The sequence below is a fragment of the Amblyraja radiata genome, chromosome 13 (genome assembly GCF_010909765.2).
Source record: "Amblyraja radiata isolate CabotCenter1 chromosome 13, sAmbRad1.1.pri, whole genome shotgun sequence".
NCBI classification, from domain to species: Eukaryota; Metazoa; Chordata; class Chondrichthyes; order Rajiformes; family Rajidae; genus Amblyraja; species Amblyraja radiata.
Window position 1 is genome coordinate 6281511 of NC_045968.1, and position 24811 is coordinate 6306321.

Sequence of the window (24811 nt, forward strand, 5' to 3'; positions counted from 1 at the left end):
GCATCTCTATTGTGCCAAGATGTCACCATGCATATATTCCAGCAATTTTGTGTCTTTTTCTAATCAATATTATTTCAAAGCAAGGAACTGCAGATGCTAGATAACAAAAAAAAGACAGTGCTGGAGTAACTCAGTGGATTAGGCAGCATCTCTGCTGTGCAGAGATGTATCCATGCATTTACTCCAGCACTTTGTATCTTATTTTGTAAACCAGCATCTGCAGTTCATTGTTTCTAAGTAACAGTGATAGGTCTGAAACACATCCATTGCACTGGCTATTTCATGTTAAAATTGTATAATACAGATAAAGGGTACAGAAATAGAAATATTTTGCGATCCGAACTTCAGGACAGAAATTTGCAGAAGTTGTAGAATATGGAGAGCAATGCACATTAAATAATAACTCATCAAAACAAAGTCATTGTTTCTATAACCAGCACATGTGAAAATGTGTAGGAGCAAAGTCCTACTATATACGTAAAAAGTGCAATATAAGAGCAATGCAAAAGAACAAATGAGTTAAAATAAATTATTGGCAAAGTGATGTTTGCAGATAATGCATAATACATTTTTAACAAAGTGAAACAAAGTTTAATAAAGCAAGAAACTAAGTGCTGGATGAACTCAGCAGGTAAGGCAGCATCTATGGAGGGAATAGACAGATGACGTTTCGGGATGGGGCCCTTCATTGGGCCCTTTTTCCTTAACATTCTGGCATCTGCTGCCTCCTGTGTCTACATTCATATAAAACCCCTTCAAATGTATGATAAATATACAAATAGTTAAAAAGACACAACTATTATGATACTGTAAAAGAGCAACTGTCCAATTTATCATGTGTATAATGAAATCATTTTTCCAGGGTGTATTTCAAGCTCAGATTGCTTAATAATTTACAAAATATTTAACATAAAGTGAAATAAAATCACAGAAGAATTGCTTCATGTGCACTGTGGTATTCATGTGACACTCTTTGCCTCTACACTCCATTTGGCTCCAGTCAAAGAAGCGAAATGGAGTCATAGAAACTGGAAAATCTGGGCTTGCTCTCTGTGGGGTGAGTTGATGTCAAAGGAATGGTGCGAAAGGTGCTAGTATGCATCGGCATGCCTGGAATTTTGAAGAAAATAATCAAACCTCCTGACTTAAAAACATAAAAATAAATAAACTTCATTCAAGTAAAATATCTTTACCATACAGGAACAGTGCAAAAAATTATTCCGACATTCTCGGAGGCTATACAAACATTCAATAGTGCTTACACACATCACACAATTTTACCCCTCACCCTTGCCACTCATGTGGTCCCCTGGGGTGAAATTCCTTCCCTTATTTTAAGGGGCCCCTCCACCACACCCTACACCCAATTGTCCAGCAGTGGAAGGACCTTAGACTGTTGCCCCATCACCCCCATCCCCTCACCACACATAGCTTTGGCATTGGCTGAATCAAGCTTCAGTGCATCCCTCAGCACGTAGTCTGGATAGAGCAGGCAAACCTCCTGATTTCACCATATGATCTGTGTTGGAAAGCACCCATACACATGAAGCATCCGGCATGGTTGATGCTTCCACGAATACAGGCATATGCTACTGCAAGGGTGAGGTGGTGGCTGGCTGCTATATCCGCACCAGCTGGCAAACAGGTCAGGCCAGGAAGGATCATGTAGTTCAACACACATATCTCTAATAAACTGACTGCAGCTCTCCTCCCCTACTAAAAATATTGATAGATGTTTTGAGCAGTTTGAATCAGTACCACAATGAGCTAGTTTGTTTGCTGGTTGCTTGGTGCAGTTTACTTTAACAATTAAGCAACTTTATAGATTCTAATCATAGACACAAAATGCTGGAGTAACTTAGCGGGTCAGGCGGCATCGCTGGAGAAAAAGAATAGGTGACTTTTCAGGTCGAGACCCTTCTTCAGACTGTCCGAAGAAGGGTCTCGACTCAAAAAGTCACCTATACCTTTTCTCCAGAGATGCTGCCTGACCCGCTAAGGATCTACAGCTTTTTGGGTCTATCTTTGGTCTAAACCAGCATCTGCAATTCCTTCCTACACTTTATAGGTGTTAACATGCCTGACTAAAAACTGAAATGCAAGGTGCACGGCTCAGCTAAGATGTTCTCTCATCTTGTATTGCTGATCACCTGAGGCAAGGAACAGCTCTCCAGGCATTTAAACTGAATCCCTTGGCACGTTTACCAAGAGTATTTGTTGCATTGTTTTTCCTTTCTGCACAAGATAGACTCCTGCCTGTAACCTCACTCTTTATTCTAATGTGTATAGTTCATTGTATCCATTTTGTTGCACTGGATCTTGTGCCTAATATCATATTATAAACAAACAGGAATCCTAGAAGACATGTATCAGTTGGTATCTGGCTCTGGAATCCATGACATTACTATATTGCAATTAACTCTTCGTGCCTACCTCATGCAGTCTTGATGCCATAAGTTTAGGTTTATTATTGTCACGTGTACCATTTACAAAATTCATTATCCCTCAGCAGCTGTGTGAACTCTTGTGACAGAAAATAAATCCTGAGGCCAATTTAAAGGGATGGAAATATGGAACATTTCTCTCCGACTCTCTTAGGCAATTAAAAATAATTCTGTACAAAATTTTACTTATTAGTACATTTAACTTTGGTGTGTTGTGACCTCAATCCAGCTATCAACTGGTATCACTCTGTTTCACTGTGTTCAATGAATCAGAACTAAGGCACAAGACAACAGCTGCCTCAACGAGAGTACTGTAACACACTAGCTTGCCTCAACTAGAGTGTTACGTTCAATTCTGAATGCCAGATAATTAGAAAGATGCAAAGCTATTAGAGAAGATCCAGGAAAAAATTACACAAATAGTTCCTGAAATAGAATCTTACAGCATGGAAACAGTCCTTTTGGCCCAACTTGCCCACCCCGGCCAACATGTCCCATCTACACCAGATCCACCTGCCTGCAATTGGCCTATATCCCTCTAAATCTATCCTATCTATGTACCTATCTAAATGTTTCTTAAACATTGAGATAGTACCCGCCTCAATTGCCTCTTCTGGCAGCTCGTTCCATACACCTACCACCCTTTGCATGAAAAAGTTATCACTCAGGTTCCTACTAAATCTTTCCCCCTCACCTTAAACCTAAGTTCTCTAGTTCTCGATTCCCCTACTCTGGGCAAGAGACTCTTTACGTCGAACCGATCTATTCCTCTCATGAATTTTCACACTAATGAAGGACTATTAGACACGGTAGAGTTATTTTTTTTGCTTGAGTTGAAAGTTGAAAGCTGACTGAAGATTAGAAAGAAGTACAGAAAATGATGAAGGATCTGGCCAGAGGTCTTGTTCCCTTTGGTGGAAGGGCCAATTACTAGAGGTCGCAGGTACAAATAAAGAAGAGATTTAACAGTGATGTGGGGGAAACCCTTAACCTTGAGTGCAGCATATAGTCAGAATCTGGAATGCACTTCCTGCAGATGTGGTGAAGGAGGTTCCATTGTGACCTTGAAGAGGGCATTGGATAAGTGCGTGATGCAAGAAGAAAAAACAAGATTATAAAGAAACTCAGATTGCAACGAAGCAGAGATTTACTCTGGAAGAGAGCTGGTACAGACGCCATGGGCCAAATGGCCTGCTACTATACTGTAATAATTCTGTAATTCCATAATAATGGTTTTATTGATGGAGGCTGTTTCAATCCATACATCGCCGTAATAAAAGGAATGTGAGAGTTGGCCACTGAGAAACGGAAAGTGCAATTATAGAGAAATGCAGCACATAAACAGACTCATTGGCCCAACTAATCCATGCAGACCAAGAATGCCCATCTAAGCTATCACTTGCTTGCATTTAGTCCATATTCCTCATTCAAATTCCTTAATCCTTTTTAATTTAATTGCTTTGATAAATCAATTTCATTGCTTTGAGCTGAGAGTCTATTGTTTGATTTGAATCATGGAAGCTTGCAAACATTTATCTACATTCTTGCTCTGCAAATCAACACCATAGACAATATATTGTCAAAAACTAACAATAATAGTTTAAAACTTGTGAACATGGCAAGTTAATTTGAATAATTACTGCAGGATAATTAAATATTCAAATTAGGGCAGCAGAGTGGCACAGCTGGTAGTGCTGCTGCCACACAGCACCAGAGACCTGGATTAAATCCTATTTTTGGTGCTGTCTGTGTGGAATTTGTATGTTCTCCCCATAACTGCGCGAGCTTCCTCTGGGTGCTCCAGTTCCCACCCACATCCCAAAGACGTGCAGGTTTGTAGATTAATTAACCTCTGTAAATTGCCCACAACGTGTGGGGAGTGGATGGGAGAGAGGAATAACATAGAACTAGTATGATGGTTGGCATGGACTTAGTGGGCCGAAGGGCCTGTTTCCATGCTGTATCTCTAATTTAAGAAAATACTAAACTAGTTTAAATGAAATGGCATCCATCCACCGCAAATATAACTGACCAAACGATTTTTATAAAGTCTAAGAGTGGGCCTGAAAACATCGGACTGGCTGCGGAGGCCACAAATAGGCCCCAACCTCGGGTGATTCACAGAGGAAGAGGACTTAACTTTTTGATGCCTTTCCCCACAGAGGAAAATGTTGATTCTGTTGTGGGGGGACGTTCATGTTGAATATATAATACGCATGCGCCGAACTGAGAGGCAGCAAGTCCTGTAGCTCCGAGTTTTGTTTTAGTGTTTTAGCGTTTTAGTGTGTTTTGTTTAGTGTTTTATTTAGTTTTGTTTAGTTTTTGTGAAGGACAAGGACAAGGACTTGGATACAAGACCTTGTAGCTCAGAGTTTTGTTTAGTGCTTTAGTGCTTTAGTGTGTTTTGTGCGTTGGCTGCTGCCGCTGCTGCTGTGCAGTAATTTTTACACAGCATGTGTAGAGTCGCGTATAGGAGGGATGAACTCCTTATGTGGCGACGGACAGCTTACGGAATAAAACACCATATTCCGTCTGAGCTGAAGAAGCCGTTCCGTGGTTGCCGTGCAGGTGCCAGGCTAAGGGCCAGGCTAAGGGCCTGGAGGTGGAGATACAAGCCGTTTCTGCCAACGATCCTTATGGGGAACGTCAACTCATTCCCTAACAAGTGTGAGGAGTTGGAGGCCCTTATGAAGAACCAACGGGTCGACCGTGAGTGCAGTCTCATGTGTTTTACCGAGGCGTGGCTGATGGATATCATCCCGGATTCCTGTGTGGATCTCCCCGGCTTCACTACGGTACGAGCAGATAGAGACCCGAAGGCGAGTGGGAAGATTAAAGGTGGGGGACTTGCTCTGCTTGTGAACAATAGATGGTGTAATCCAGGTCACATAACTGTGAAAGATAAGATCTGTTGTCGGGATATTGAGCTCCTGGCGGTTGGACTGAGACCTTATTATGTACCGAGGGAGTTCTCCCACATCGTCGCCATTATTGTTTACGTTCCTCCTCGAGCGGAGCCTGTAGTCGCATGTGACGTCATCCAAGAGACTGTCGCGAGATTACAGACCCGACACCCGGGCGTACTCATTGCCTTATCAGGGGACTTCAATCATGTGAACATCAGCCCCCACTTGTCAGGCTTCTCACAGTATGTTGACTGTCCCACAAGGCACAATAAGACACTGGACTTGTGCTATGTCAAGGTCAAGGAGGCCTATAGTGTCTTAGCCCTTCCACCGCTTGGCAAATCAGATCACAACCTGGTTTATCTAAGGCCTTCTTACAAACCCTGTGTACTGAGACAGCCTACAACCACCCGGTCTTTCAGAAAGTGGACACCAGAGGCCAGTGAATCACTGAGGGACTGCTTTCAATGCACAGACTGGGACATACTGATGGAGCCACAGGAATTAAACAGCTGTATGGACATCGACAGGATGGCTGGCTGCATAACGGACTACATCAACTTCTGTAGGGATGTTGTTGTGCCAGTAAGAACTGTTTGTTGCTTTCCCAATAACAAACCTTGGATTACAAGCAACATCAAGAGCCTCCTGAACGAGAAAAAGGAGGCTTTCAAGGTTGGTGATCGGGAAAAAAATCAAGAGGGTACAGCACCACTTGAAAAGGAGTATGAAGCAGGCAAAAGGGGACTATAAAAGGAAGCTGGAGAAGAAACTGCAGTACAACAGCATCAAAGAGGTGTGGAGAGGAATGAAGACCATCACTGGCTTCAAGGAGAAGAGAAGCCAGCCGTCAGGAGACGTGGACAAGGCCAATGAGTTTAACCTGTTCTATAACAGGTTTGATCTGGTATCCCCTCCCACCTCTACAGGTGCAGCCTCTCCCCCATCATCACCTCCACGAGGCAGCCCCCCCAACACCACAGCTGCAGCACCTCCTATGCCGGCATCTCCTCAACTGCTCTTTACGGAGGACGAGGTGAGAGCTGAGCTGAGGAGGTTGCGCCCTGGTAAAGCAGCTGGCCCTGATGGTGTATGTCCCAGGCTACTAAAAGACTGTGCGGCTCAGCTGGCGGAGCCGCTCCAGACCATTTTCAACCTGAGCCTCCAGTCAGGGAGGGTACCAGGTCTGTGGAAAACATCATGTCTCGTGCCGGTTCCCAAAGCAGGGTGGCCGACCGAGATCAACGACTACAGACCGGTGGCCCTTACATCCCATATCATGAAAACAATGGAGCGGCTACTCATTCGTCTCCTGAGACCACAAGTCCAGCACGCACTCGACCCACTACAGTTTGCATACCAGGAGAACATTGGGGTGGATGACGCAGTCCTCTACAAGCTGCACCGGATCTACTCCTTTTTGGACAAACCCGGTGGCCATGTGAGGATTATGTTCTTCGACTTCTCAAGTGCGTTCAACACCATCCAACCCCTGATTCTGAATCACAAGCTTAAGAAGATGGGGGTGGATTCCACATTTATCTCCTGGATATACGACTACCTGACGGGTCGACCACAGTTTGTCAAGCTGGGGGACAGTGTCTCTGGCACAGTGGTGTGCAATGTTGGAGCCCCACAGGGAACGGTTCTGGCCCCGTTCCTCTTCACCCTGTACACAGCAGACTTTAACTATAAGTCTGGCACATGCCACGTACAGAAATATTCAGATGATACAGCGATTGTGGCATGTGTAAAGAACGGGCAGGAGGAGGAATACAGGAACTTGACCAGTGCTTTTTGTGCCTGGAGTGAAGAGAACTGTCTCATCCTGAACACAACTAAGACTAAAGAGATGGTGGTTAACTTTGGCAGGTCCAAGCTCCCCCTTCAGCCGGTCAACGCTGCAGGGGCTGACATTGAGGTGGTGCAGACATATAAATACCTTGGAGTGCACCTTGATAACAAACTGGACTGGTCTGTCAACTCTGACTCCCTCTACAAAAAAGGCCAGAGCAGACTATTTTTCCTCAGAAGGCTCAAATCCTTCAATGTGTGTAATGATATGCTGCACATGTTTTACAACACTGTGGTTGCAAGTGTTATTTTCTACGCTGTTGTCTGCTGGGGCAACAGCATTAGTGCAAAAAACAACAAGAAGCTGGTCAAACTGGTTAAACGAGCTAGCTCAGTGCTGGAGGGGAGAGTAGACTCTGGGATGGATGTGCTTGCGAGGCGTATGAGGCACAAGGTGCAGGTCATCCTGAAAAACCCCGGGCATCCCCTCCATGTAATTCTGGAGAGTCAAAAGAGCACTCGGAACAACCGGCTCCTCTCCCTGCCCTGTAGAACGGAGCGGTTCAGGAGATCCTTCACCCCTGCAGCCATTAGATTTTATAATTCGGACCGCTAGGCTGTAGGGGGATGCATTTTGCAATTTTCAATTGTTAATTATTGGTCTTTTTAAGTATTTATTGCTCTCAGGTAGTGTCCACATTGTATTCTATGTATTTTCTGTCTGCGTTCGTTTTGAATCTGTGGGTTTGTTGGTTGGGGGCTTCTGGACATCTGAATTTCTCTGAGGGGATCAATAAAGTATTTATTATTATTATTATTATTATTATTATTATTAATTCTAAAATGTGTCGTGTCATTTTTTCTTATTTTTAATTTTTTTCTATGGATGTACGGAAACTTAATTATTTCTTTTATGTAAAGCACTTTGGTTTCAATGCGAGTTGATTTAAACGTGCTATATAAATAAAATTTACTTACTTACTTACATACTAAGATAGTATTTATTGAAAAGGAAATTATATGCAGAGTTACAAGCATGAACCATGTTGAATCCAGCATCATATTTTTACTTGGTTTATTTGATGTTTGTTTATAAAGTATAATAAACATGGTAATATTCACCAAGTCTGGGAAAATAATTTCAAATGTGAAAACATATGAACAAAAGAGCACGAAGGATGAAATTGAAAAATCTTTTGTTCATCTATTTATTTCATTTGCAAACTTCCTGTGAAGGGAAAGAAAGTGAAAAGTCATGATAGCTGCAGTGTTATATTTATTTTAACATTGTTTGCCTTTTGTTTTTCAATTTGAAATATAATTCTGTTTTTAAATTAGTTTCTATTAAATATTTCCTTTAAATATCTTATTAGTCTGATGTTAATTGAGAGAAATATAGGATCTGAAATGCCATAATGTTGCTGTGGGTTTTTTTTGCATATGCAAATCTTGTTTATATTACAAAATCGTACAATATTAGGCATCGATTGATTATTTATCTTTGACTGCTCCAGTGTGCTTGTTCAATACTAGATTTTGTTTCCTTTTAACTTCACTACCTGAGTCATAATTTGGCATAGTGAATAAACAGGTCCTGAAAATCCAGCCCTATTTCATTTTATTATAATTAATCACACGCAAATCATGTGCAGTCCAAATTGGGTGGCTGATCTGGATTTCTGGGGTATTGTGCAAGAGGAGAGGGTGATAATTACCTCTGGTAGTTGTGTGTGTGATTGCAAGTGTTTTCCATCTCAAACATAGAAACATAGAAACATAGAAAATAGGTGCAGGAGTAGGCCATTCGGCCCTTCGAGCCTGCACCGCCATTCAATATGATCATGGCTGATCATCCAACTCAGTATCCTGTACCTACTTTCTCTCCATACCCCCTGATCCCTTTAGCCACAAGGGCCACGTCTAACCCTCTTAAATATAGCCAATGAACTGGCCTCAACTATCTTCTGTGGCAGAGAATTCCACAGATTCAACACTCTCTGTGTGAAAAATGTTTTTCTCATGTCGGTCCCAAAGGATTTCCCCCTTATCCTTAAACTGTGACCCCTTGTTCTGGACTTCCCCAACATCGGGAACAATCTTCCTGCATCTAGCCTGTCCACCCCTTAAAACTTTTGTACGTTTCTATAAGATCCCCCCTCAATCTTCTAAATTCTAGCGAGTACAAGCCGAGTCTATCCAATCTTTCTTCATATGAAAGTTCTGATATCCCAGGTATCAGTCTGGTGAACCTTCTCTGTATTCCCTCTATGGCAAGAATGTCTTTCAATTATTGTTAGGTACAAGGCTAAGAATTATTAAGAATTGCCCCATCACTGTATATGAGCTGAGCACAACTGTATATTCATCAAAGACATCAATGCAGACATAGAAACATAGAAAATAGGTGCAGGAGTAGGACATTGGGCTCTGCGAGTCAGCACCGCCATTCAAGATGATCATGGCTGATCATCCACAATCAGTTCCCTGTTCCTGCTTTTTCCCCATATCCCATGATTCCATTAGCCCGAAAAGCTAAATCTTCTCTTGAAACCATCCAGTGAATTTACGTCCAATGCTTTCTGTGGCGGAGAATTCCAATGATTCACAACTCCCTGGGTGAAAAAGTTTACCTTTACCTTATATTTATCCACATTACACTGCATCTGTCATGCGTCTGCCCATTCACCCAACCTATCCGTCACCCTGCCTGCAGCCTCATAGCACCCTCCTCGCAGCTCACTCTGCCACCCAGCTTTGTGTCATCCGCAAACTTGGAGATGTTACATTTAATTCTCTTGTTTAAATTATTAATATATATTGTAAATAACTGGGGTCCCAGCACTGAGCCTAGCAGCACCCCACTAGTCACTGCCTGCCATTCTGAAAAGGACCCATTCATTCCTACTCTTTGCATCTTGTCTGCCAACCAGTTCTCTATCCATGTCAATACCCTATCCCCAATACCATGTGCTCTAATTTTGCACACTAATCTCTTGCATGGGACCTTGTCAAAGGTGTTCTTACATAGAATATAAAATAGTGCAGCACAAGAACAGGCCCTTCGACTGACAAAGACCAACTCTTATCTGGCTGCACATAATCCATATCCCTCTGTTAATTCTGGCTAAATTGGACCAGTCAGGACTTCAAAATGGGGTTACGTGTCAGGGCTTGCTGGGAGATTTGGCCAAATTGGGAATGCTCTCTGCAGAGCTGGGACAAGCTGCGAGAGGTGCCAGAGAGTCTGGAACTTAGATACAATTCATATGCAAAGGGTTGGAAACCTTGCAAGCCTTGTCAATCTGATACCAAATGCATAGAATGGATTGGGTGGTTGCAAACTAGATAAACATTTTGTAAATAGCTTGTAAATAATGTTGCGGAATCTCGCTCTGCTGGATGTTTACTGGATGGGGTGTTAAACCTTGTCTGAGAATTCTGTTAATCAGGGTAAATGTTTCGATAGTTGACTTCATCTCGTACAGTGTTGACGTCATAGGTACAGTGTTTAATCTCTGATGCGCTTTTGGTAAAATAAAATTTAGTTATTTCAAGTGCTTGATTCAGTGTTTTTACTGAAACTAGACTGGGGGAACGCTCAGAAACTAGCAATTATCACCTCAATTCCTTGCATATAAATATGTCTATCCAAATTCCATCATTGCATTATCATCGTAAGAATATAAAGGAGAATAGTAAAAGCTTCTTTAGGTATATGAACAGGACAAAAATCAGTTAAGACCAAAGTTGAACCCTTGAAGACCGAAAAAGGTGACTATTATGGGGAACAAGGAAGTGGCAGATGAGTTGAACAGGTACTTTGGACCTCTCTTAGAAACATAGAAACATAGAAACATAGAAATTAGGTGCAGGAGTAGGCCATTCGGCCCTTCGAGCCTGCACCGCCATTCAATATGATCATGGCTGATCATCCAACTCAGTATCCCGTACCTGCCTTCTCTCCATACCCTCTGATCCCCTTAGCCACAAGGGCCACATCTAACTCCCTCTTAAATATAGCCAATGAACTGGCCTCGACTACCCTCTGTGGCAGGGAGTTCCAGAGATTCACCACTCTCTGTGTGAAAAATGTTCTTCTCATCTCGGTTTTAAAGGATTTCCCCCTTATCCTTAAGCTGTGACCCCTTGTCCTGGACTTCCCCAACATCGGGAGCAATCTTCCTGCATCTAGCCTGTCCAACCCCTTAAGAATTTTGTAAGTTTCTATAAGATCCCCTCTCAATCTCCTAAATTCTAGAGAGTATAAACCAAGTCTATCCAGTCTTTCTTCATAAGACAGTCCTGACATCCCAGGAATCAGTCTGGTGAACCTTCTCTGCACTCCCTCTATGGCAATAATGTCCTTCCTCAGATTTGGAGACCAAAACTGTACGCAATACTCCAGGTGTGGTCTCACCAAGACCCTGTACAACTGTAGTAGAACCTCCCTGCTCCTATACTCAAATCCTTTTGCTATGAAAGCTAACATACCATTCGCTTTCTTCACTGCCTGCTGCACCTGCATGCCCACTTTCAATGACTGGTGTACCATGACACCCAGGTCTCGCTGCATCTCCCCTTTTCCTAGTCGGCCACCATTTAGATAATAGTCTGCTTTCCTGTTTTTGCCACCAAAATGCCACCTCTTCACTGAGGAGGACACAAACAATCTTCCTGATATATTAGTGGCCAGAGGATCTGGGGTGACGGAGGAACTGAAGGAAATCCACATTAGGCAGGAAATGCTGTTGGGTATACTGATTGGACTGAAGGCTGATAAATCCCTAGGGCTTGCTGATCTGCATCCCATGGTATTTAAGGAAGTGGGTCTAGAAATTGTGGATGCATTGGTGATCATTTTCCAATGTTCTATGGATTCAGGATCAGTTCCTGTGGATTGGAGGGTAGCTAATGTTATCCCACTTTTTAAGAAAGGCGGGAAAGAGAAAACGGAATTATAGACCAGTTAGCCTGACGTCGGTGGTGGGGAAGATGCTGGAGTCAATTATAAAAGATGAAATAGCAGCACATTTGGACAGCAGCAACAGGATCGGTCCAAGCCAGCATGGATTTATGAAGGGGAAATCATGCTTGACTAATCTTCTGGAATTTTTTGAGTATGTAACTAGGAAAATGGACAAGGGAGAACCAGTGGATGTAGTGTACCTGAACTTTCAGAAAACATTTGATAAGGTCCCACATAGGAGATTAGTGGGCAAAATTAGGGCACATGGTATTGGGGATAGAGTGGTGACATGGATAGAAAATTGGTTGGCAGACAGGAAACAAATAATTAACGGGTCCCTTTCAGAATGGCAGGCAGTGACTAGTGGGGTACCGCAAGGCTCGGTGCTGGGACCGCAGCTATTTACAATATACATCAATGATTTAGATGAAGGGATTCAAAGTAACATTAGCAAATTTGCAGATGACACAAAGCTGGGTGGCAGTATGAACTGTGAGGAGGATGCTATGAGAATGCAGGGTGACTTGGACAGGTTGGGTGAGTGGGCAGATGCATGGCAGATGCAGTTTAATGTGGATAAATGTGAGGTTATCCACTTTGGTAGCAAAAACAGGAAGGTAGAATACTATCTAAATGGTGTCAAGTTGGGAAGAGGGGAAGTACATCGGGATCTGGGGGGTCCTTGTTCATCAGTCAATGAAAGTAAGCATGCATGTACAGCAGGCAGTGAAGAAAGTGAATGGCATGTTGGCCTTTATAACAAGAGGAGTTGAGTAGAGGAGCAAAGAGGTCCTTCTGCAGTTGTAGAGGGCCCAAGTGAGACCACACCTGGAGTATTGTGTGCAGTTTTGGTCCCCTAATTTGAGGAAGGCAATTCTTGCTATTGAGGGAGTGCAGCGTAGGTTCACAAGGTTAATTCCCGGGATGGCGGGATTGTCATATGCTGAGAGAATGGAGCGGCTGGGCTTGTACACTCTGGAGTTTAGAAGGATTAGAGGGGATTTTATTGAAACATATAAGTTTATTAAGGGTTTGGACACGCTAGAGGCGGGAAACATGTTCCCGATGTTGGCGGAGTCCAGAACCAGGGGCTACAGTTTAAGAATAAGAGGTAAGCCATTTAGTATGGAAAGGAGGAAACACTTTTTCTCACAGAGTGTTGTGAGTCTGTGGAATTCTCTACCTCAGAGGACGGTGGAGGCCGGTTCTCTGGATACTTTCAAGAGAGAGCTAGATAGGGCTCTTAAAGATAGCAGAGTCTGCCTCAACCACCACCCCCCCATGTGGAGTCATAGAGTCCTACAGTGATACAGTGCAGAAACAGGCCCTTTGGCCCAACTTGCCCTCACCGTCCAACAATGTCCCAGCTACACTAGTCCCACCTGCCTGCGTTTGGTCAGTATCCCTCCAAACCAGTCCTATCCATGTATCTGTCTAACTGTTTCTTAAACGATGGGATAGTCCCAGCCTCAACTACCTCCTCTGGCAGCTTGTTCCATACACCCACCACCCTTTGTGTGCAAAAGTTACCCCTCGGATTCCATTAAACCTTTTCCCCTTCATCTTGAACCTATATCCTCTGGTCCTCGATTCCCCTACTCTGGGCAAGAGACTGTGCATTTACCCAATCTTTTCCTCTCATGATTTTATCTACCTCTATAAGATCACCCCTCATCCTCCTGCACTCCATAGAATAGAGACCCAGCCTGCCCAACCTCTCTCTATAGCTCCCACCCTCTAGTCCGGGCAACATCCTCGTAAATCCTTTCTGAACCCTTTCAAGCTTGACAATATCTTTCATATAACATGGTGCTCAGAAGTGAACATATTATTCTAAATGCCGTAAACATGTCATTTGTACTTTGCCCCTCTTAAAGCTATGCCTCCAGTATTTGATATTTTCATCCTGGGGAAAAGATTCTGCCTGTCTATCTATGCCTCTCATGACATTGCAAACATCTATCAGGTCTACCAACAACCGGCATTCCGGAAAAAAGAATCCAAATCTGTCCTACCTTTCCATTTAGCAAATTAATGATTAATACGGGTGTCAGAGGTTATGGGCAGAAGGCAGGAGAATGGGGTTAGCAGGGAGAGATAGATCAGCAATAATTGAATGACGGAGTAGACTTGATGGACCGAATGGCCTAATTCTATGCCTATTCCTTATGTCCTTATGATACCACCTAAGCCAGGCATCATTCTAGTAACCTTCCTCTGCACCCTTTCCAAAGCCTCCACATCCTTCCTGTAATGGAACAACCAGAATTGCGTGCAATACTTCAAATGCAGCCCAACCAAAGTCCCATGAAACTACATGATCACTTCCTGACTTTTATTCTCAATGCCCCGACCTATGAAAGCATGCATATCATATCCTTTTTGATTTTCCCCCTTTTTAACAAATCATCATTGTATGGGTAGTTTTAGTGAAATGCTGACACACAAGAGACTGCAGATGCTAGAATTTGGGGAGAAAAACAAACTGCCTGAGGAACCCAGCGGGCCAGGCAGCATCTGTGGAGGAAAATGGACAGTCGACATTTCAGGTCGAGACCCTTCATCTACTTCTGTCCATTCCCCCCCACAAATATTGCCTGTTTCTTCTTCAGTTTCTTCTGCAGTTTGCTTTCTAACCTAGTGAAAAGATATGGAGATTGAAATAAATTGATTCAGCATAGTTGGGGTCATTCTTGGAATTTGCTGGATATGGCTGGCTAGATAATTGGTCTAATTCACTAGTGAATGAATAAGGAATCTCTTTATCCGTGTTCTTGCACAAGGTTTTATGTAAAATGAGGTAATAAGATTATTCTAAACTTTATCCACCTAGTATAAGAACCATGTTTCTGACTCTCAGTCTGAAGAAGGGTCTCGTCCCGAAACTTCATCCATTCCTTTCTCTCCAGAGATGCTGCTGTCTCGCTGAGTTACTCCAACACTTAGTGTCTATCTCCTATAAGAATTATGTTGTATCTTGAATAGTTATTCAACAAAGGGTTTGGACTGTATCACTGTAAATATCTTCATTGGCTGGCACATTATGGAATCACTGAAGTTTACAGCACAGAAATAGACTTTTTTTGGCCCACCTTGTCCATGTCAACTAAGATGCCAATATATACTAATCCCATTTGCTACATTGGACGTGTAACTTTCCTGTACAAATTCTTGTCCAAATGTCTTTAAAATAAAACAATTTGTGGACCGACAATAGAATTCAGATTAAGTTTAAACCTAAGTATTACACTTTTTACATTCTTGGCAGATTTTCAAGACAGAAGTAACATGTTTCAAAGATTTATTAAGCTTCTTACTCTGAAAAAAAAGTGCAAGATTTGTTAAAGGAAACTTTAATGATAAAAATACATTATTACTTTCTTTATTTTCATATGTTTTCAAAATCTGGCCTTTCAATATTGTTAAACATAACTTAGCAAGATATTTGAGCAGCAGAATAACTCTAACAGTTGCAGTTATCTTTTAATAAATATATTACTTTTTCAGCAAACGTCAACAGTTCAGAAGGGCCTTATCAATCCTTAGAACAGATGATTCTTTATAAATCACTATAACCTTTATTCCAATGTGCAATTCTTGCCAAATTGTTTCTGAAACATGTCATTGTAGCTTTGCTTGTTCTGTCTTGCCTTTGTCTCTCTTTGGAAGACAGGTCAAGCAAGTTCAGGTTCAGCTTCATTCTGCACTTAGAATGGTTAATTCTAGATGATATTAGAATAGTAAACTGTCATTGTTACATTATAGATAAAATACAATTGTGTAAGAAAGAACTGCAGATGCTGGTTTAAATCGAAGGTAGACACAACGCGCTGGAGTAACTCAGCGGGACAGGCAGCATCTCTGGAGAGAAGGAATGGGTGACGTTTCGGGTCGAGACCCTTCTTCAGATTTCAGACAGTCTGAAAAAGGGTCTCGACCCGAAACGTCACCCATTTCCTCTCCAGCATTTTGTGTCTACCTAAAATATAATTATTTCTGATATTTGATCTATCGGCACTGTACATCGATTGTTGAACACATTTCACAATGACTACTAATCTTTAAGGATATGTTTAAGGATAAAGGGGAAATCTTTTAGGACTGAGATGAGAAAAACATTTTTTACACAGAGAGTGGTAAATCTCCGGAATTCTCTGCCACAGAATGTAGTTGAGGCCAGTTCATTAGTTATATTTAAGAGGGAGTTAGATGTGGCCCTTGTGGCTAAAGGGATCAGGGGATATGGAGAGAAAGCAGGTACAGGATACTGAGTTGGGTGATCAGCCATGATCATATTGAATGGCGGTGCAGTCTTGAAGGGCCGAATGGCCTACTCCTGCACCTATTTTCTATGTTTCTACATAAGTGAGGTCATAAGTTCATAAGTGATAGGAGCAGAATTAGGCCATTCGGCCCAAATATACTCCGTCATTCAATCATGGCTGATCTATCTCTCCCTCCTAACCCCATTCTCCTGCCTTCTCCCCTTATCTCCTGACACCCGTACTAATCAAGAATCTATCTATCTCTGCCTTAAAAATATCCATTGATTTTGAATTCTAGTTTCATTCTATGTTTATTTTCTGTTTCTCATCAAAAGGAAGGTCTATGAGAAAAAGTGTTCCCATGCTTTTCATGCACAAAGTGTACAGTATGTTCACACCACCAATTCCAATATCGTGTAAGTGGGCAAAACAAAGTAGCGCTGTGGTGTTTTGCGTAACATTTTATGTGCTAAACTGGACCCATGTTGTTTCTATTGACACTGTCACATCCAGATGTCACATTGTTGTTGTGCTGACCCTAACCAAGTCAGTACTTAAAGGGTCATGAAGGATTATTGATCCACACTGGCTGTCTGGCAGATGTTATCAGGCAACTGAATCATCTTATCACAACCAGAGAGAAGTGCTGAACTATTATCTACCTCTTTGATGGCCCTTGGACTATCCTTGTCTGGACTTTGCTGGCTTTACCTTGGAATAAGTGTTATTCCATTATCACGTATCTTTATGTTGTAAATGGATTAATCGTAATCACGTATTGTCTTTGTGCTGACTCTATAGCAGGCAACAGAAAAGCTTTTCACTCTACTTTGGTGGTAAACGTGACAATATACACAACTGAAACTGTCTGACCAGCTGAGTATTTCCAACACTCTCTGTTTACACTTCAGCTCTTCAAGAACTTCCTCCACAGTAGCCACAGCCTGACAGCTATGGAAGCAAGGCAAAGTGCAAGAGAGAGTCTTCATTGTGCCCAGGCATATTTCTGCCATACGGTGACCTGCTGCAAGGTGCTCTGAGTCTATTAACGCACATGGCTTGCAATTATTTTTTTACCAGGCTGTATATAGTAAATAAAATGCTGGTATATTATATTTTGTATTTATTTGCTGGCCTTAGAAAAGTGAGACTGAGAGATGGGGCAGTGAAGATTCTTTCAATATCATTGTTTTCTCAAACTCATCATAATGTGTACCATGTCATTTTGAGAGTTAATAACAAAAGTCGTATGACCTATGCCATCATTAGAGGTGTGATTGATGCTGAGTAAATGTCACCTGTGTCAAGAACAATCACGCACAGAAATTCCCAGTTACCATCTTGATCTAACCTGCAAAAAATAGTTTATCTGAAAATTAAAACATGCATAAATGGATCAATTTCCAGCTTTTAATGTCCTAATAGTAAATGACAAATCAAATACATGTAGGTATTGTCATCTTGCATTGTTGCAACCTTTTGTCAAAATTATAGATAGGCTGAAATGAGCGATGTTGTAAAAAAAAATTGTTTTAATTTTCATTAGCTTAAATAATATGTCCAAAGACAGTAATATAATGTATTGGTATGAGAACATTTTGTCTGATTAGATACATGTTACATGTCTCGTGTTTTTATTAAACCATTTGTATAAAAATATTGGAATTTTTATGTGAGATAGTTGGGTGTCACGATGTTGAAGAAAGATGAAGACTGGAGGTGTCCTATTAATTTTATGCATTAAGTGACAGCTTGCTCAGAAATAAGCAAGAGACACAGTGAACTACAGATGCTGGTTTAGAAAAAAAGATTAAAAGTGCTGGAGTAACTCAGGAGGACATCGATAGTTGTCATCAGTAAACTTTCCAGTGTTAATCACGCATTAAGTCTGTTTCTCTTTATCTTTTGTGTTGAACAATGCATAGCATGTCAGTGCTGAGGGATGGATGTACTGAATTCATGCATCAGAACTTTGTAAAAGAGGGTTGCAGCGACTCCCCCCCCCAGCATCAAATTAACAGTTTCTACATTTTTAGGAGCTTCTGTAACATTTCTAGCAAGGGTATGATAGATAAGTTTGAGAGCTTCTGAAGAAATGGTCCCAGCACCCAATATGTAGTACAAGAACATAGGCCTCCACTCTACCACAATGCACTGTACAGTGCTTCAGTTCAACCTCAGTATAGCTCCCCCTACTGTAATATATTATCATCTTTTATATTCCGCACATCGTCCCACCTTACCAACTGGCTTTGACAATTTAGTTTAGTTTAGTGATACAACATGGAAACAGGCCCATCGGCCCAACAATTCCGTGCCGCCCAGCGATCCCCGTACACTACCACTATTCTACCCACTAGGGACAATTTACAATTTTATCGAAGCCAATGAACCTACAAACCTGTACGTCTTTGGAGTGTGGAGCACCCAGAGAAAACCCACGTGGCCACAGGGAGATCGCATGAACTCTGTACAGACAGCACCCGTATTCAGGATTGAATCCGGTGTCTCTGGCGCTGTAGGGCAGCAACTCTATTGCTGCGTCACAGTGCCACCCTTATGATGCTTCGTTAAGGATCATCTTGTTGTTCCTTTATGCCCTCTATTGAAATTGATTGAGAATATCAAAATTCATTGTTTGTTATACCTTCTATGTATTCAGGGCTTTTCGGAATATAAATTAGTTTAATTTAGAGATACAACGTGGAAACTGGCCCTACGGCCCACCGAGCACAAACTGACCAGTGATCACCCGCACACTCGTTCTTTCCTACGCACTAGGGACAATTTACAGAAGCCATTCAACCTACAAACCTGCACATATTTCGAGTGTGGTAGGAACCCAGAGCACCTGGAAAAAAAACACACAGTCATGGGGGGATCCTACAAACTTTGTACAGTCAGCACCCTTAGTCGAGATTGACCCCACATCTTTGGCGTTGTAAGGCAGCAACTCTACCACTGTGCCACTGTGTTGCAAGGCTTCTTGTGAATGTTCAACATAACTTAGAATCTTAGACTGTGTAGATTAACCCTTATTAATCCATGCCATTTATAATCTCCACTACACATATATGCATGCCACCCATTACATGGTATTACGGTACTACACTAACGAGGACAGCAGCTAGCAGCAGCCGGCAGAAGCGGTGCTGAGCTGAGAGAGCATGGCTGTGCAGTGAACATGCTCTGTATTTCTGAATGGAATAAAGACGTATGTATTACCATGTATGTTGTAGTGGACCATTCACAAACATGGTGTCAGGAGTGGGATCCCAACCCGTGCCTCCAAAGAAGACTGCGAAAGTTCCGTGACCGGTGCCAACTTCACACCAACGTTATCATGGGTCACCACAAATTTTTTCTCCAGAAGCCAACACGAGGGCGAGATGGTCGAATCCTGTATTGGTGCCCTGAGGAGCATCGCTGCATGATGCCACTTCCAGGACCGCGACGTACTCATCCACGGCAGACTCGTATATGGCATCCTGAATGACAAGGTGAGAAATGAACTACTCCGGGATGAGGAGCTCACACTAGCTAAGGCTGAACGTGCTTGCCGGATTGCAGAGCTCACTGACACCCATAGCAATTCCCTGGGTCTGGGACCCCACTCTGCCTACGATGTCCATGCCTTCTATAGATCCCCGCGACAACCATTAACAGACCGTATCAGGGATATTTCTGTAGCCCTTTTGTCTAAACGATGCTTTGAATCTTTTATATCATCTGAAGAAGCATGCAGGACCTAGAATTCAACGTCACATTGGAAGGATGAACAGCTAAATGTGCTGCCTCCCGGGTATAGACCATAACTGTCCTCAATGAAAACTGCTTTAAAAACAGCCGCCTTCGCTATTTACATTCCTGTAGTAGCGTCCAAGCATCACAAGGGGGTAGCATTGGGCAGCAAAATGTTCAGCATTCATTTTCAATCCAATTGAAATCCATCAGCTCAACTCACAATGTATCCTAGAAGCTACAAGAAATACATAACTAACTCTTTGCCCAAACACATATTCAAAATACGTTGCATGCAAGACATTTTTAAACGTTTTTTTAATTCTTCTCCACTTTTTGCTTCAATTTATAAATGTTAACATAAATTGTTGTATTTCATGGAATGTTTTTATGTGCCCTTGACTGGATTATTTATATTTAATTAACCATTCTCCCATCAAACCATGAATACTGGGTGACGTTTCGGGTCGATACCAGTCTGGAGAAAGATCTCGACACAAAACGTCACCCATTCCTTCTCTCCAGAGATGCTGCTCGGTGTAAACCAGCATCTGCAGTTCCTTCCTACACAAATCATGATTACTCCCCTTTACAGTATTGCCAGCCTGTTACATGTAATGTAATGTTCACAGCAATTGCCACTTTTCTTTACCAGTTAACATTCCTCTAGTTTATTTAAATTCAATGCTCTGATAAACCCTCTAGATTGTGCTTTAATAGAGAACTATTTTTGATTATATTTTCTTCAAATTTAATTTATTTCTCCTTGATAATATAAACGTATTCATGTTTGTTATTCATGTACTGATTCAGAAATCAGTTAGTAATTCATTATTTGAATTTCTCTGAATATGAATCTTTCCCAGATGAGCTCTCTAAATGAAATAATTTTGTTTTATCACCATTACCATTCATGTTTTCTTATTTACCTTTTTTCTATTTTCACTGTTATTATGTTAACATCCATTGCCATAATGTAATTTATCTATACACCAAGTTCCCAGTTTTCCACTGTGAGCCTTCTGTAGAGTCCAATATCTGGAAAATATTTGGTATTCAGTGACTTATGGAGCCTTTCCCTTTAAACATAGAAACATAGAAAACGGCGACCTTCACCACCTCCAGTTTAAATTCCATTTGGAATATTTTGGAGGACCAAGTCGCAGTCGCCTGTAAAGGTCGCGTAAGTGGGACAGGCCCTTAACGCTCCCTCTCCATTTTTGCTCTCCACATTCGATCTGCCAAGGATGCAGATTTATGCAGCCGGGTTGACTGCCGCCCCAGATGCTCAGCAGAGGGCGTCCTGAACCGCTGATGCAAAACTCCACTGCAACTCTCCATGGGCGAGCGGGCGAGTGCAAAGTGGGGAAAACCCAGCGATCTGGCGCTTGCTTCCATTCCGCTACTGGAAACTGACTCGCGTTGCACCAGTTAATTACAGGTGCGATGTGACATTTTGCAACCAAGCAGCCAGCGTGCCCGCAACACGATGCCTCTTTGTCCCGCAAATCACCAAGTGGATGGACTTAAATCCTACTCTCTTGCATAAAGATGGTAAGTGTTGTGTTGTGTACAACATTGCACTTCACTGGACCGTGAGCGTCCGGAGGTGACTTCGCTCATTAATTCTCAACCAGTGTCCACTTGCCAAGAGAGGTCACTTATTTTTCTTTTTGCATGAATTGTGTGTGCTGCAATTTGTATTGTGTGTGTGTGTGTGGGGGGAGCGACTTCCGCGACCTTGGCAGTAGGAGGTTGTTGTTCAAAGTACTGTATGTAAGTCTGCAGATATATATATATAAGAAGGTACACAAAATTGCTGGGGAAACTCAGCGGGTGCAGCAGCATCTATGGAGCGAAGGAAATAGGCGACGTTTCGGGCCGAACCCCTTCTTCAGACCCATATGTCTATGGGTCATATATATATATATATATGGGTCATATCACAACGTCGTGTGTGCAAAGGGGTACAGACTTGCCCTGTGTTAAGTGTTGTGGTTCATTTCTCTGGAAAGAATTACACATATTACTACTATAAGCAGATAAGATATCTGGGCAGGTCATATCTGACACCGTGCTTTTGAAATTCTTTATTTGATTCTGTTCCAAAGTTAAATTTTAAACTATGCGTGTATGGAAAGTTCACCATAAAATGGCGAGCAGCGGAAACAAAAATTGAAGGTTAATTTCCTCTCGGGCAACTTTCTGATGTAAAAGCGCAGTATGTTGTAAAGGTCAGTTCAAAAACCAACGCAGACGGCGGAGTTATGCAACGCATATATTGTATTGCATAGAAACAAAGACAATAGGTGCAGGAGCAGGCCATTCGGCCCTTCGAGCCTGCACCGCCATTCAATATGATCATGGCTGATCACCCAACTCAGTATCCTGTACCTGCCTTCTCTACATACCCCCTGATCCCTTTAGCCACAAGGGCCACATCTAACTCCCTCTTAAATATAGCCAATGAACAGGCCTCAACTACTTTCTGTGGCAGAGAATTCCACAGATTCACCACTCTCTGTGTGAAAAAAAATGTCCTCATCTCGGTCCTAAAAGATTTCCCCCTTATCCTTAAACTGTGACTTCCCCAACATCGGGAACAATCTTCCTGCATCTAGCCTGTCCAACCCCTTAAGAATTTTGTAAGTTTCTATAAGATCCCCTCTCAATCTCCTAAATTCTAGAGAGTATAAACCAAGTCTATCCAGTCTTTCTTCATAAGACAGTCCTGACATCCCAGGAATCAGTCTGGTGAACCTTCTCTGCACTCCCTCTATGGCAATAATGTCCTTCCTCAGATTTGGAGACCAAAACTGTACGCAATACTCCAGGTGTGGTCTCACCAAGACCCTGTACAACTGCAGTAGAACCTCCCTGCTCCTATACTCAAATCCTTTTGCTATGAAAGCTAACATACCATTCGCTTTCTTCACTGCCTGCTGCACCTGCATGCCTACTTTCAATGACTGGTGTACCATGACACCCAGGTCTCGTTGCATCTCCCCTTTTCCGAATCGGCCACCATTTAGATAATAGTCTGCTTTCCTGTTTTTGCCACCAAAATGGATAACCTCACATTTATCCACATTATACTGCATCTGCCAATCATTTGCCCACTCACCCAGCCTATCCAAGTCACCTTGCAGTCTCCTAGCATCCTCCTCACAGCCAACACTGCCCCCCAGCTTAGTGTCATCCGCAAACTTGGAGATATTGCCTTCAATTCCCTCATCCAGATCATTAATATATATTGTAAATAGCTGGGGTCCCAGCACTGAGCCTTGCGGTACCCCACTAGTCACTGCCCGCCATTGTGAAAAGGACCCGTTTACTCCTACTCTTTGCTTCCTGTTTGCCAGCCAGTTCTCTATCCACATCAATACTGAACCCCCAATACCGTGCTTTAAGTTTGTATACTAATCTCTTATGTGGGACCTTGTCAAAAGCCTTCTGGAAGTCTAGATACACCACATCCACTGGTTCTCCCCTATCCACGCTACTAGTTACATCCTCAAAAAATTCTATAAGATTCGTCAGACATGATTTACCTTTCGTAAATCCATGCTGACTTTGTCCAATGATTTCATCACTTTCCAAATGTGCTGCTATCCCATCTTTAATAACTGACTCAAGCAGTTTCCCCACTACCGATGTTAGACTAACTAGTCTGTAATTCCCCGTTTTCTCTCTCCCTCCCTTCTTAAAAAGTGGGGTTACGTTTGCTACCTGCCAATCCTCAGGAACTACTCCAGAATCTAAAAGAGTTTTGAAAGATTATTACTAATGCATCCACTATTTCTGGAGCTACTTCCTTAAGTACTCTGGGATGTAGCCTATCTGGCCCTGGGGATTTATCGGCCTTTAATCCATTCAATTTACCCAACACCACTTCCCGACTAACCTGGATTTCACTCAATTCCTCCAACTCCTTTGACCCGCGGTCCCCTGCTATTTCCGGCAGATTATTTATGTCTTCCTTAGTGAAGACGGAACCAAAGTAGTTATTCAATTGGTCCACCATATCCTTGTTCCCCATGATCAACTCATCTGTTTCTGACTGCAAGGGACCTACATTTGTTTTAACTAATCTCTTTCTTTTTACATATCTATAAAAACCTTTGCAGTCAGTTTTTATGTTCCCTGCCAGTTTTCTTTCATAATCTATTTTTCCTTTCCTAATTAAGCCCTTTATCCTCCTCTGCTAGTCTCCGAATTTCTCCCAGTCCTCTGGTATGCTGCTTTTTCTGGCTAATTTGTTCGCATCATCCTTCGCTTTGATACTATCCCTGATTTCCCTTGTTATCCACGGATGCACTACCTTCCCTGATTTATTCTTTTGCCAAACTGGGATGAACAATTTTTGTAGTTCATCCATGCAGTCTTTAAATGTCTTCCATTGCATATCCACCGTCAACCCTTTTAGAATTAATTGCCAGTCAATCTTGGCCAATTCACGTCTCATACCCTCAAAGTTACCTTTCTTTAAGTTCAGAACCATTGTTTCTGAATTAACAATGTCACTCTCCATTCTAATGAAGAACTCAACCATATTATGGTCACTCTTGCCCAAGGGGGCATGTACAACAAGACTGCTAACTAACCCTTCCTCATTACTCAATACCCAGTCTAAAATAGCCTGCTCTCTCATTGGTTCCTCTACATGTTGATTTAGATAACTATCCCGCATACATT

At 42.2% G+C, this 24811-nt stretch overlaps 1 protein-coding gene across 1 annotated transcript in view; it reads left to right on the forward strand.

Annotated features, from left to right (window-relative positions):
• The first annotated feature begins 5080 nt into the window (after positions 1 to 5080).
• The window catches only part of LOC116980119 (guanylate cyclase soluble subunit beta-2-like), a 60874-nt gene continuing 41143 nt past the window's right edge, over positions 5081 to 24811 (forward strand). Inside the window, exon 1 of the mRNA XM_033032229.1 lies at positions 5081 to 5239. Within this exon, the coding sequence (XP_032888120.1) occupies positions 5081 to 5239 (159 nt within the window). The remainder of the gene's footprint in view (positions 5240 to 24811) is intronic.